The 15,034-nt window shown below is 33.5% G+C and overlaps 1 protein-coding gene and 1 long non-coding RNA gene across 6 annotated transcripts in view; one reads left to right on the top strand and one right to left on the bottom strand.

Moving 5' to 3' along the window:
* The window catches only part of LOC117118110 (unconventional myosin-XV-like), a 51,147-nt gene extending 42,256 nt beyond the window's left edge, over positions 1 to 8,891 (top strand). For all 5 annotated transcript variants that reach the window (XM_033262611.1, XM_033262614.1, XM_033262613.1 and 2 more), the window contains 13 exons: positions 897 to 947; positions 1,915 to 2,000; positions 2,369 to 2,454; positions 2,862 to 2,993; positions 3,459 to 3,553; positions 4,110 to 4,192; positions 4,392 to 4,623; positions 4,891 to 5,065; positions 5,639 to 5,799; positions 6,181 to 6,314; positions 6,643 to 6,826; positions 7,409 to 7,492; positions 7,755 to 8,891. In XM_033262611.1, coding sequence (XP_033118502.1) covers positions 897 to 947; positions 1,915 to 2,000; positions 2,369 to 2,454; positions 2,862 to 2,993; positions 3,459 to 3,553; positions 4,110 to 4,192; positions 4,392 to 4,623; positions 4,891 to 5,065; positions 5,639 to 5,799; positions 6,181 to 6,314; positions 6,643 to 6,826; positions 7,409 to 7,492; positions 7,755 to 8,474 — 2,223 coding nt within the window. In that variant the 3' untranslated portion in view covers positions 8,475 to 8,891. The remainder of the gene's footprint in view (positions 1 to 896; positions 948 to 1,914; positions 2,001 to 2,368; positions 2,455 to 2,861; positions 2,994 to 3,458; positions 3,554 to 4,109; positions 4,193 to 4,391; positions 4,624 to 4,890; positions 5,066 to 5,638; positions 5,800 to 6,180; positions 6,315 to 6,642; positions 6,827 to 7,408; positions 7,493 to 7,754) is intronic.
* LOC117118113 lies at positions 5,847 to 8,897 on the bottom strand. Its single transcript, XR_004447005.1, has 3 exons — positions 8,883 to 8,897; positions 7,476 to 7,649; positions 5,847 to 6,000 (listed from the first exon to the last, which is right to left on the bottom strand). It is a non-coding gene; the product is annotated as an uncharacterized LOC117118113 (long non-coding RNA).
* Positions 8,898 to 15,034: the final 6,137 nt, after the last annotated feature.

Below are 15,034 nucleotides of genomic sequence, written 5' to 3'. Positions count from 1 at the left end.
GGCAAAATTGTTAACATTATTCATTTTGATTTACCAGCTATCTATATATTTGGCAAAATTTGAATAGTTTTTTTCCATTTCTTAAATTTGTATTTTTTAAAATGCATTAATGCGTAAGCATTTTATATTTCCTTATATTTCCTTTGTAAATAGCCTTCACACTTTCTTTCCCATGATATGCTGTTCCCTTTCTCAGTTGTAGTCTTATTGAAGAGTTACACTCAATTCAAACTTGAACTCAAGTTGTCTTTATACTGTGCATCTAAAGAGTCTCTTGAACCATAAGTAATTCAATACCATGGCCCATACTATTCAGTTTACTCTATATAAATAATACTGCACTTAGTAATATACATCTCAGATTTTTAGCAATGCTGACTTGAGCAATGGCTATATTTCATACTATAGGAAATTGTGACTGTCTATGCGCCAGAAGATGAATATCTGTTATTGTCTATAATAGGTTATTTAAGAGGTTTTTAAAGGTAGGCCGTCAAAACGTCAAAGAATTTTAGTGAAACTTCAAGTTGCCGATTTATTTTTTATTTAAATTATTTTTATTTATTTATTTTTATTATTAATTTAATTTAATTTATTTTTATATTTCATTTATTTATTTATTTTTTTGGGCATTAACTGTATGTAATTAGTTTTTATGTTGTTTATTTGTTTTCCTTTTACATGTTTAGATGAAGGATTTATTATATTTTGTAAACTTTTATGTCAATCCTTTTATGGGCTACCTTTATCAGTGTTGGATATTGGTGAAATAAATATAAATAAATAAAGTAAAATAAATACAAAATACTAAATATGAAATGAATAAATAAAAGTATACAAATAAGTATTTCTAATAAGTATTCTATTTTATTATTGTTTTTATATTTAATCTACAGAGGAGTGAAGATATACATGATGATCTACTAGATATACCACTCAAAATGCAGGTAAGTTTAAAAATATTAATAATGGTAATATTAATATTATTATTAATATTAATATTAATAATATTAATATTATTAATATTAATAATATTAATATTATTATTAATATTAATAATAATAATATTAATATTGTTTAATAATAATAATAATATTATTAATAATAATAATAATAATAATAATAATAATATTATTAATAATAATAATAATAATAATAACAATAATAATAACAATAACAATAACAATAATAATAACAATAATAATAATAATAATAATAACAATAACAATAATAACAATATTAATAATAATAATATTGATATTAATAATATTGATATTAATAATTAATATTATTATTATTATCAATATCAATATTATTAATAATATTGATATTGATAATAATAATAATAATAATAATAATATTAGTAATAATAATAATAATGGCATCTTGTAAAGTGCACATGTACATCTCGGAGAGCTTTTGCGGGACCTTTATGTTCAGTACTGTATATGTGTTTGGATTTTTTAAATAGGAAGGAAGAGGATATATTGTATGTCAGTGAGTGGATAATAATGTAGAAAAGGCCTTGGTAGCTGGTACATTGTCACCTTGGTTATTAAACATGAATCCTAGGGTTAGATCCATGGGGCATGGGAACTAGGACCCCCAAAAAGGGAAAAATAGAAGAAAAGAAAAGATTAGAAAGAGGGGAGCATTTTAGTCCAAAACAGCTAATTTTTAGACTTAATTAAATGTTCTGTGGTCAAGCATTCTAAATACAATTATCAAACACCACCCCCAACTCCTGCTCAGAGCTATGCACTTTACATGGCCCCTATCTTTATCTAGATACCTCCTATACCCAGCTTTGTGAGCTACTATTGTACAATATAAATAATTGTTGTTTATTATCACTATTATCAAATCAAATACTGTAATTATAATTATTAGTTTATTCAATGTTACTTTTTGCAGAACTACCTGCAAGACAACCAGGCTATGTCTGGGAAATCGTCCATGTTGGAGTTTGCCATGCGACACTTCAGAGAATCTCATTCTCAGTAAGTCTTGATAGATTTTTGTCTTTAATAAATCCAATCAGTCTAAATGTAATTGAATAGACAGTGATGCGAACTTGATGTTAGCTCATTAAGCAGGCAGTGTGAACACACACTTCTCAACAATCAATAAGCAATAAAGCTCTTTCCACACTATCAAGGACAAAAAACCGTTGTATGCCCATATATAGGTCATTATAACCATATTTAGGCATGTCACAGTTTGGGATTAATTTGTGTGGTCATGTGACCTTGGGATTTGGGTGAAGCTAGGATTTAATTTTTCAAATTTTTCGCAGAATCCTTTATCCTTTATTCTTCAGTATTTTAAAAAATACATTGAAATATGATTAAAATCTTTCTTCTTTCAGGTATGAAATGCGGAGGAGAAGTAATGGTTCTATAAGTGGATCTCTACGCTTCATGGGGTCAATCAAAAAACCCTTCAAAGGGAAAAGTAAGATTTTTTTGTCTCTTTTTGTCTGTATAGTCTATTAAATTGCCATTATACTAAAATAAAATATACTTGCTTGCTCAAGGAATTGCAGAAGGTATTTCCTATTTCCAGGTCGTCTTCTCTGTGGGCCCTGTCTGCAGTAAATATAGCCTACTCAAGGAAAATTATATTAAGCAATTAGTAAAGCTACATATAGTAAACTAGTGGAAATTATTATACGAAGCTTAAATTAGTGCATGAAAAAATTTCCTGAGGGCCTGCAAAAGAAAAAAATGAGGTACTTTATTTTTGCTAAAAAATGTCAATCAATCCATGACACGGTTGGGGATAAGAAAATAACATTGGGAGTTTCAGTGATGATGTCACGATTGACTTAATAATTCTTATTATGCAACACTTTGTTACAGAGAGCAAACAAGTGCAAAGATCAATTGAAGAGTATGAGGAGCTGATAAGGTTCTCCAACTCACCACTACAAGTGTCGTTACTGAAACTGTCCAATCCAGATGTCAACAAAGCCGCGCTGGAATGTTTCCTTGGTAAGGACAGAATGGTGCATAGCCTACACTTTCAAAACTGCACTGGCGAAAGTGTCATAGCATACTGGCCTAAATGTGACATAATAGCGCTTCACATTTAATATTACCCTGGTCATTGGATCAAGCACATAATACATATTCTACAATATTGCAGCTGTAACACCAGGTACCCACTTGTACTCTTGGGTGGAGAGAAACAACCGTACTAAAGTGCCTTACCAAAAGACACAAGCAAAATTCACAGTGAGGGATCGAACCGCCGACCTCAAGGTTAGAAGCAGAACCTTAACTGCTGCGGCAAACCACTCCTTCATGACAATAAAGACAGACACAAGGCCTTTTGATTTGATGATCAAATTAACAGAGGGAAAGGAACTGGTTGAGGGTTATTAAAATTTTTAGATAATATGGAAATAGAGAAAATGTAATCCTATATTAAAATAATGTAATTTTGTTGATTTATAGCTCTTATGCAAATTATGGGAGACTACCCAGTCCAAGTGAAAGATAAGATACCGAAGGAGAAAGCGTACTTGAACTGTGTTCACTTCATTCTCAAGGTAAAAATAAATGTTTCTTATACCCTATTGAGACTATACTCTCTTGCGATCGGTTGCGATGTAATCGGTGGTAATCGACTGGTAAAAACTGATTACTCCTGATCGCAATAAACGAACGCATTCAGACCAACACAAGCAAACTTTACATTCTAGGGCCTAGGCCTCCAGTGTCTAGGCCTATGTTGCCTGACCTCAGCCAAACAGTGCCTGTGGAATTCGTGGTAATCGGGAGTAATAAAGATTGTAGCACCCAATTGCAACGGGTAACAATTGCGATATCGATTACATATCGACTGTTATTGGTGAGCTTTCACACACGATTTTACTTTGCGATTGGGAGCGATTGGGTGTCGCAATTGCTACAACAGATCGCAATGCGATGCTAGTCTGAATGGGGTATTAACCTTGTCCCACTGTACTTCAAACAGAGTAAAGATATGGTGTGGACAGACATTAATTAAACTACTATATATTCCAAACCAATGTAAATTTGTAGATCATATAAAATCACTCAATAATATAAATTGTTACTAAAGAGAATTATTCTTTAATGTAGACATGTGTTGAACATGGAGAATTAGTTGATGAAGTTTTTTGCCATCTAATCAAACAGACAACAGCAAATCAGAGTGCAAAAAAGTAAGTAAAAATCTACATTTGTTTGTGGTATTAAAATAATAGTGATTAATAGTATTTAAATGAAAATGATGATAATGATATTCATAATGTTTATCATCATTAATCAATTATCATGATTATTGTAATTATAGAATTTTAACAGTACTCAAATTATTATGATTTGTTACTTTCAACCATCTTCGAATTAATTGAATTTCAGGAAAAGTTGTATATTAGGTTGGCGGATGTTTGCGTTCTACTCGTCATATTTCCAGCCTAGTAACATTCTCAAGCCATACCTCTACGAATACTTGACATCTCCACATCCTGACGACGAACAGCGACAGATATTGCAGAACCTAGCGATGACCTGTAAAATGAACATTGTCCGTGGCTTCAAGGCAGGAGGACGTAGAATTCCACCGCTGTATTTGGAGATTAAGAATATTCTTGTAAGTTGAATCCGCTTCATGTCTGAAACAGCAATGCATTGTCGCGTTATTATACAACATAAAATGTCCTTCACATTCAAACTAGAATACTTGACAATTGTCATCTCATCATTTTTGTCGTCGTTATTATCATTGGCATCATCATTATTATCTTCATTGTTCTTAGTGACGTCTGCTACAATTTTTAAAAAGACCCGTAGTAAATTTTTAGTTTTTTGTTGGTCTAAAATGATAATGAATATCTGATATTTTACTTGTTTTGCGTAGGATGGACGATTAACAAAACGACAAATGTTCTACCTACCTGGTAACATGACCATCACCAAGAAGGTGATGGGGAGCACGACGATGCAAGATGTTGTCGAGGACATCTGCCAGGAGTTGAACGTTGTTGAAAATGAAGAAATCGAAGAGTACAGTGTATTTGCAGTCGTAAAAAAAAGTAGCGTAAATGTTTCATTTCTATGAATATTTATAAATCTTCGTAATAATGTTAATAATATAAATAATCAGTATGTTCAATTACTATTTTTTATAAATACCAATATGAATATTCATGAACAGTATAATCTATGCAGAAATGTATTAATGCTCAATGATTTTACATTTTTCTATTTTAATTTAATTTAATTTATTTTTATTTAATTTTAAATATCCAGTTTAATTTTTATCTTCTATTCTTGTCTTTATTTTATGTAGTGAGGGAACTAATTGTTCTGCTCGGCCTCATAAAATATTGTTGAAAAGATTTATAAAATATATATGTTCTAGTCTATGATTTTTGAGTATTACTGTTGAAAAAAGAGTATATTATTCTTGTGCAAACCTCCATCACAGCATATCAGAGAGCACAGGTCAATTCTGCATCCTAACATTGGAGCCACAGCATATACTATATAATATATTTAAGTCTATTATTGGAAGGAGGCTATTAACATGTATTATTTATTTGTGAGTATTGATTATGTATGCAGGTAATTTTTAATTAATTTCTATTCATTTTTTTCATTTTTAGACAACCAGATTGTTCCTCTTAAGCATAAAGACTACATCATGGATGTGATAACTCACTTTGAATGTCAGAAAGTTCCATTCTCATTTCTCTTCAAAAAATTGTTGTGGTACCGTCCAATCAAAGTCCAAAGTCCACTCCATGCGGAGACTTTGTTTAAACAGGTATATTTAATTGATTTCTTCTTTATCTTCTCATGCTCTTAAGTTATTCCATTGGTTGAAAAGACTACTCTCCCAGTGACAAGGACTGGTATCCCTCTCCCGGTCTTGCAAATACTGCTGTCGCAGTGGTGGCTCCAGAAGTTGGCCGACAGAGGGTCTGACATATTTTGCAAGTACTGCTATCACTCCCTATGCCTCTCCCTACAAGACAAGGACAGATTAACACTACCTATGTATTTGTAAAGACTGTTATTCATCCCTCTATGTTACAAAGACTTACCCCTCCCCATTGCAAGGACTGATAATGATAACCCTCAATTCTACTAATAAAATAACATTTGAACCCAAATGACCTTTAACTAAATATTTCAACATGTTTAGATGCAAGTGGAGTATTTACACAGCCTGCCAGCAGAGGGTGATTTTAATAGCATGAGTCCAGACAAGAAGTCGATGATCGTTCAATTGGCGGCTTTGCAACACAAAGCAGCAGATAAAGTTGAAATGCCAACCATGTGAGTAAACTTACTGAAGAATTTATTTTCAGGCCATAGAGGGCAGCATTTAAATATTTGTCATGCTCAAGTGGTATGCACCCTTGGGTTTTCCATTTAGGACAGTTTTTTCTCAAAGTATTGCATAATACGCAATGAATAATAGTAAATCACATGAAAGGAACTTAGGTATGGAGATGCACCTCCACTGGTATTAATTAAAGATAATAGATATTTGAGAAAAACATATCCCCATAGGGATTTGAACCCAAGAGTTAATGATTGCCATTCGAATACTCTACCAACCAACCAATATTTTGATAACATTTCCCTTTTTCGTCTCAAACAGGCGCGACTTACCACAAATGATACCGATGGTGATCCTTGACACCGGTAAAAAACAACAGTGGCTGAATGCCACCGATGATAAGTTACAAGCAATAAAAAATATGTCAAAGGAGGCTGCCATGGTGGCTTTCATTGAGCAGGTAGAGAAGTTACCGATGTCTGGGACTAATTTATTCATCATTGAGGTAAGTTGACCCTATTTTAGATAGGTCACGACATTGAAGCCTACTTACAGTTGCTGATATTTTTATTAATCTTAATCATTACTTTCATGAGCTACCTTGCTCCTGAATTTAAAAAAAAATAAATTATTTCTATGATTGTCCCTTAGATACCAGTTTATAGGACATCCATTTAGGCCTATGGTATTAGCAGAAAACTATAGTATAAAAATCTACTACAGTAGGATCCCTATTAAGGGGACACCAGCAGAACCAAAAAAGGATCTCCTACCCCTATTCAGGAGTGTCCCCTGAATAGGGGTAGGCCATATAAATATATATATATATAAAGGTGGGGTTCTACTCTATTTTTAGTAGATATGGGAACTATAGTATCTGCATAATTTTCTTATCTGTGTACTTAAATTGCTTCAATTCTTTTTTTAAATGTATTTTAGGTATAATTAGACTTAATTTTTTTTAAGGTAAAAAGTTTGATTTAAATAATTGGGATTGTTCCCAACATAGTCATGTATAGATAAAAGATCATTCAATTAATCAATTAATCAAATATATAAATTAATTAAATAACTGTTTGTCTTTTAGAGTGTTTCTGGAGCAGTGGTACATGGTAGCTGTGTCCTGGCAGTCAGTAACTATGGGATATACTTACTGAATAAGAAAACCAAAGTAAGAAAGATACTGCATTTCTTACAGTCAGTGACGTATCTATGCGGGTTCCATTCCCGCATTCTTCCTCTTCTTCCATTCTTGCTCCTACTCCCAATTCTCCCCTAAATCCAAACATACATCCTTATTCCTTTTTCACCATGCATGATACATGAAACTGGGAAAGACATGTTTATTTGTTTAGTATGATATTTATCAAACATAAGAAACTACTATGTTATAACTTATTTTTGTGTTGCTAAATGTATGTATGCTTTTACAGGAATGCATTCTCAAACATCCATTCACTGAGATTGTTTCAACAAGAAGATTACGTTCTGCTCAGAATCGGTGGTTTGTTGACATCAAATGTGGTAATCTTATGGTGCAAAAAGTGACGCGCCTTGAAACTGAACAAGGCTCTGAGATCACTGTGCTCATATCGCAATACATCCAAGCTCAGGTTGATAAAAAGTATGAGCAACCATCCAGCCAGATTTTGATCCCTGAAACACACAGAAAGAGGTCGCAAGCATCCAGTCCGCCGTTAGCTCAGGTTGATAAAAAGTATGAGCAACCATCCAGCCAGAATTTGATCCCTGAAACACACAGAAAGAGGTCGCAAGCATCCAGTCCGCCGTCTCCACAGCCGCTGGTAAACGGGCTCGATCAAAAGACTCCTTCGAAAAATTTTGGCCGGCGGACTGAAAATAATCCTCGCGGAATGGCCGCTGATAATATTTTAGCAATGCCTCCTAAGAAACGCAGTTCAGAAACTCCTAATGGGGTCGCAAATGGTCATGCATCCGCTCCATCTCAGCCGCGTAGACACATTCCGATTGATGAAAAGATGGTAGAAAACGCGCCACAGCAACCAAAATCAATACTTAAAAATAGACCAGTTCAAATCCAAAGCAATACGCTGAACGACCTCAACAAGTCGATCAATCGGGAGAGAAATGGAAATTACCATCCGATCAGTGGATATGGATCAAATAAGTAGTGATCATATATATGAGTAATTTGTACAAGGCCATTTTTTTATTAGCCGATGTGTACATTATAGGAAATACTAGGAACAGTAACACTATAGACACTTAATACCTTCAGCATAAACTCCAATAAATGCTTAAAATGTACAGTAGTATATATGATATGAACTACAGTTTACATTTCGTATCCAAAATTTATACTAATAGTCATCTTCTGCCTATTGTGTGCAGTGTTTTGTCTGCTGGTTCACTAGAATTTTCGTAATATCTGTGACCTTTCACCAAGTGTTTGCATACCTATTTTTATTTTATGCATTTATGATTTTATTAAACCAGCAGTAAAAAAAAAAAATTTTCCTTATATACTGTATACACATGGGCAATAAAGTTATATTATGTTTTAAAGATTCAAATCTTACCTGTATATGACAGTATTCTTATTCTTATTCTTATTCTTTTATTTCCAATTAAAACAGACAAAACACATAAAATCAACTGGGTGAGCTGGATGGAAACACTAAAGCGAACTTAATCACTGTGACTAATGTCAGTGTTTCCCACTCACCCAGTTTCACATAAAATAAATACTATATACAAGATAAACATATAAAATATTTAAAAAGATATCACTTCAAATGTAGCCTGATGAAAGCAGTGTGATGGTGCCAGCGTGATTAGTTTTGTGTGCCGAGTATACATGCATGACTGGGTATACTTCCCAGGGAGCAGAGAAGGTTTAGCTTTGTGCTTGTATGTTGTCCAATGACCACGGGTAATAATGCTCAGCATCTTTGGAAATGGCATTATACAAATCTTCAGGAAATAATGATTAAAGATTTTGTTACTTTAGTGTCGCTGCTTGCAACTATGTAATTAATTTTCAGGATGAATGAAGTTAAAAATGCATGTTTTAAGATGTTCTTGCAATTAGAAAGTACTACAACCAAATATTTTTTTAATATTGTATGTTATAGAAATAATATTCTATATGATTATTTTAAAATACATTCCAATACTTGATAGATGTGTACTAAATTATGTATATTTCCACACAATTTTATTGATTTATAAATGAAGAGTATGTAATTATATTTGAATATATTGAAGTAATATAAGACCTTAAATCAAAGTTAAAACATAAATCTGTAAATAATAATGATTAAAATTTTAATTTTTTATATGATAAAGATAAAAACATTTTGTTAGATTTTTTTTTATATACAGAGATGAACAAATTTATAGAGAAATAGATGTGTTATCTATATTTTCCAAAGATGTATAGCTTGATTTATCAATTTCATTTAAGAACTATTTACTTTCAATATTTATTGCAACAACAAAATATTCATCAATTATGCTCCAAAAAAAAAAAGGAATCAAAGAGGGCGTCCTAATATTAGCCTAGATTTATAATATTAATTTGATTAGTAAAACAATATTACAGCAAGTTATCTTAACACAATTAAATTGCCGCCCATATATAGTCATGATGTGATGTCATGACCATATTTAGGCATGTCACATGTTTTTGTCAAATAAAATTTTATAGTCTGGACAGGACTTAATATTTAGATAATTCAATTCGACCTTTCCGGAGTGTCAGTCAAACTTAACAACTGACTAATCAGAACAGCGCTAGGAATACGCGTGCGTCTCACAAACACACATGTTGTCTCTCAAACGCACGTGTTCGCGCGTGTTTTAACACTCGCTTTGTGGGACCTTAGCAACAATATCCAAGGGGCGGGGGTTAACGGAAAGCTCCATTGTTTTTACCACTAAGCCTCGCCCCGTGGTTATTGTTGACAAGGTTCCACAAAAAGATAGCGTATCTGTATTCATTACAAACACGTGCGTTTGTGTGGGAAAACTAGTGCTTGTTAGACGGGCGCGTATTCCTGGTCCTATTCTGATTGGTCAATTGTTTGATGGTGTGATTGACTCCATAGAAAGGTTCATTATTTTGTCAAAATATCTTGTTACCAGCCTAGATTGAAGGATACTTCGCTATTATAACATTCCTCACTGTATTTGAACAGATTTCAATAGATGTTTTCTAATCACCTTGATATTTATGCAATTATATGAATATTTAATTTTCAATCTATTTCTTGAAGACTTACTGTACCATAATAAACCTATAAATACCCGAGTTTACTTTTGAAACTTACTTTTGAGCATAAAAGAAAAATATATATATAATGAATATTTAATTTTCAATTCAAAATCATATTCTCGAATTGCAACCAATTGTGGATTATAGATACAGTTTATATTTATAGCTATATACTCTACAATTTCATGAAGTATGAAGTATTAGAGAAATAGGCATATTATCAATACATGACAAAGTTAAAATTGAAACCATTACTGTTTCACTTGAGCTAATAAATTTGAACAATGAAATTCAATGTTTGTATTGAATAATGTGAATAATGCGGACACATCTTTTAAAAATTGACCTACCGTAAAACCTCGAATAGAAGCCCAATAGACTTCAGCATTTTCAAAAGAAACCTTGAAAAGAATCCCATCCAAATTTCGCAAAGAAAAGCCCAGGGCTTCAATTCGAGGTTTTACGGTATATGATCCGTATAAAAAATTGAAAAAACATTGTCCAAAGCCCAGGATGAATTTCTTGTAATTTCGTATGATGACTTATCTACCACAACATAGCCAAATTGTGTAAATTTATACATGCCACTGTTTAAAAACAAGTAGACCTACTTGAAAGACCTAGAAATAATATTTTGGTTGATATAATTTAAACACAAAGCTAAAATTAAGGTTTAAGTTTATCAAATACCGTAAAACCTCGAATAGAAAACATGAGCTTATGTCCGATGAGGTGTTCCAAACCAAAAGTCCTCTGTCAGGATTTCGGAATAAATTTGAAAAAAAATCCCTTTTAGTTTTTTTAGGCCACAATATCATTGATTGGGAATCAAAATAACGATATTTGGATGTCAAATTATTAATTTTGATCCGACGACCTCGTGATGGCGGCGAACTTGCAATCTCTCGCCAAGATAGCGAGAGATTGCAAGTTCAGTTTGTGTGTTGTATTTTTACCACTTTTTGGACTGGGTGGTCTAGAATCCCTCTAAAGACAAAGTGGTCGTTAAATATCACTATTTAGAGGGAAATTAGTTTTATACAGCGTTGATCTTAATTGGATTTTGCAAGGTATATCGGTTGTGATTATGACTCAATCGAATCCATGCTTTTTTTCCCGGCACAATTTGTAATGTTTTTGTTGACCCGGACCATTGTTCAACTCGCATTTCAGTTTCAGCCATAAATCCAACTTTGTTCAGGTATGTGCATTTTTTTTTCAAATACACAGCTACGCTCGACTTCTTGCTATATGTGAAAGCACTGTGTGTAAACCACTCAACAATGAATGGAAATATCTGGGCTTTTGCTAAAAACCATTAAGAGGGGGATCCTGAGTGGCAGGAACAAGCAAACAAAAGTCAACGTATAGTTTCGGTACGAAATAGCTTCAATATTCCAAACACCAACGTTCATACCTGGACCAGTTATAGTATTGTCGAATAGGTGCTTGCCCACTCTTGTTCCCTTCTAAAACCGTTAAGAATAATACTCTTTCGAAATATCTATTTCGGCTATGGGGAAACACCAGCGTCACGACCAACAGCTGGGGAAACACAGCTCTGAACCCCGCGTAGGAAACATAGTAGAGAACATTACTTTACAGTCTCATAGTGCCATTTCCGGGCATCAGGTGGTACCCTTTTCAAAATATTGTCCTGATGTCTGGATACCCCTCGAGAGACCCTGATCCGCCACTGGTACTTATAAATAACACTCTGGGTTGACGTGGGGTGGGCCGGGGTAGATTTCTTCTCGTTTGACCGGACCAATAATTGATTCCTTACGGGCCTGTCATATAGGCCTATAATAATATTATATTTCATATAATAATTACAAGGCTACATAAATATTTCCAATAAGGAGCAAATAAAAGCTACTTATTTCAACCATCCGGAGGTCATTTCTGTTCAATTTCCGTGTTGTACAATTCGTGATCTTGATCCTTCGGCGGAAAATCAAACGCCGTACTCGGGAAATACAAAACAGTACCTTGCGTGTGTTTCCAACAAGACAGCCTGTCGCTTGTAATAGTTAAAACAGAAATATCGTACTTCAGTCACAGTACTAGCTCAAAATTACCCGGGCTAGGCTTATAAATGTATTCAATTGAGGAAAAGAATATAACCTGCGCCATACGATAGTTGATAAGTAATTCACTTTCCCTATACTGTGTACAAATAAAACAAAGAATGAATAGTTTGTCGTAATTCCTCGGAAAATCTATTATATACGAACGAAAATTGCACCTGTATGATTTTGCATATTATTACCTGCTAACAGTTAACCATGACGAATAGTGTCTTTCTTGAATAATTAAACGTTGTTGAGCTGTAAAATTTTACCAGAATGTAATCTTTTTGCATATATATAGTTTCACATTAGTACAGTATATTGAGAAAAAACAGTCTATAAACAAATAATACTAAACAAAAAGAACCAAGCTATTGTCTACATGCAGCCGCAACAGCGGCAAATTCTTACAATTAACTTATTTGCATATACACATGGCATGCATTCACATACTCATCATACAATCCTTGTACTCTCTCATTCCTGACGATTGTATTAGCATTAAACAGTCTGTAGAGTGATTATGTGTGATTTATGAGATTTTAAACAAAATAAATCTTCCAGTTGTTTTACACAAATACTTGGTTTTTAGCTGAATATCACGAATTCGATTTCAATGAATTTGTTGAAGATCGTATTTCGGAATAACTCACATGTTATTGTAACGACGCAAATGACAGAGGAGACTCAAGAAGAAGTCCCCTTTCCCATTTATGATTATGGAACCTTCAAATGGCCAGAATTGGCAACCTCATACAATTTGAATATCATTTTTTTTTCTTTTTATCATTTTTTTTTAAATTTTTAATTTTGAAAAATTTAGAGGGGACAGGACGACTGGCTTTTTGAATCCCCCACTGTCAGTGGCGGATCTACATTTTGGGCCATCCCATAAAATTTTACCCTCCATGATCCTCACAAGACACTGACCGAAGCTCTTAGGAACGCTTGGTTTGAAAACCACGTCACACTCCGGGGTACTACTGTCCGAAATGGTTTTATAACTTTAAAATTTAAAATTCCTGCCGAAAATTAGCTTCTATTGTGTTCAGTGGGTGGTACCACCCAGACCAAAAACAAGCGCGCCCCCACTGAAAATTACTAAGCAAATGCTTATCGTCAAGAAGCGCCACTCGCCTAATTAACTAACGTTCGCAGAAAAAGTTGGTTCGAATCAACACCTAACTCAACCCCACCACCCTGGAAGCAGAGTCTCCTCCCAAAATACAATTTAGTTGTCTTCTATAAGAGTTAATAATATAATGAAAAGTAGTTTTTGTATAATAATTTAATGGACACCAGTTTGTCCGTGTTAAAATACAGTATGTAACTTTAGTATTGATTACAGTATTCATGTTTAAATATTTATCTTAGAGAAATATAAATGTTTATGGACTTAGGCTTTTATTTACCGGGGTGAAGTCCTAAGAATTACATTTTGATGTTTTTTTATTTTATTTTATTAATTTAGAATATATAGTTTAACATTGCCAAATTAACTCGTGCTTCAAGTTCAGTCGTACAGATAGTGTAGTGGTTAGTGCTGTAGAACATCATGTTACGGTTATCGAGTTCAATTCTCTAGAGAGCGAGCGTGTTCCTTTTTTTTAAAAATAATTCTTAAAAAATTAAGCATAAGTATGCTTAAAAACTTACTAATCAACATGTACCAAAGAGAGTTCAATGTTCAGAGGCATGCGTTTCAAAGTTCTAGACACAGGTTCTAGACACGGACAGGGCACGCCATACACGATGGCATTCGGACAGGGCACGCCATACACGATGGCATTCGGACAGGGCACGCCATACGGCATGGCAATCGGACAGGGCACGGTTATAAATCTAGACCCTATAGCGGGCTAGTTAAGTTAAGTACAGGTTTAAGTTAAGTAGAGGTTTAAGTTAAGTAGAGGTTTAAGTTAAGTAGAGGTTTAAGTTAGGTAGAGGTTTAGAGGTAAAAGTAGTTAAGTTCGACGTAAGACGGTAAGAGACGCGCGCGGACAGACACGCGAGGGGACGACACAACGGCGGCGCGTGCGATTTTTTTTTTTTTTTTTTTTTTTTAATTATTATTATTTAAATTGTAAAAATATCAAATTCAAAACTCTGGTTATAAGCCTTTTTTTAAATTAAAAATATATATTGGTATTGGTTAAGGAACATTGCTGACATAACCAACCAACAACGTTCACAGCGTCAAAATGTTGTAAGCTTTGTTGTTATTATATTTGTCTGCTGGTACCCGTTTCTAATTAAAGGAACCCCTCCCCAATTAAAAAAGGAAAATAACAATATTCATCTATTTTAAAGCATGGGTAGTGCCAGTGGTGTCTGGAGGAGCCATTGAAGGGCCCCCGAATTTTAAAAAAATATTTTTTTTTTC

Source organism: Anneissia japonica, unplaced genomic scaffold (assembly GCF_011630105.1).
Source record: "Anneissia japonica isolate Jap-2015-1 unplaced genomic scaffold, ASM1163010v1 scaffold287634_len692169_cov176, whole genome shotgun sequence".
NCBI lineage: Eukaryota > Metazoa > Echinodermata > Crinoidea > Comatulida > Comatulidae > Anneissia > Anneissia japonica.
This window is presented reverse-complemented; position numbering and strand designations above follow the sequence as displayed.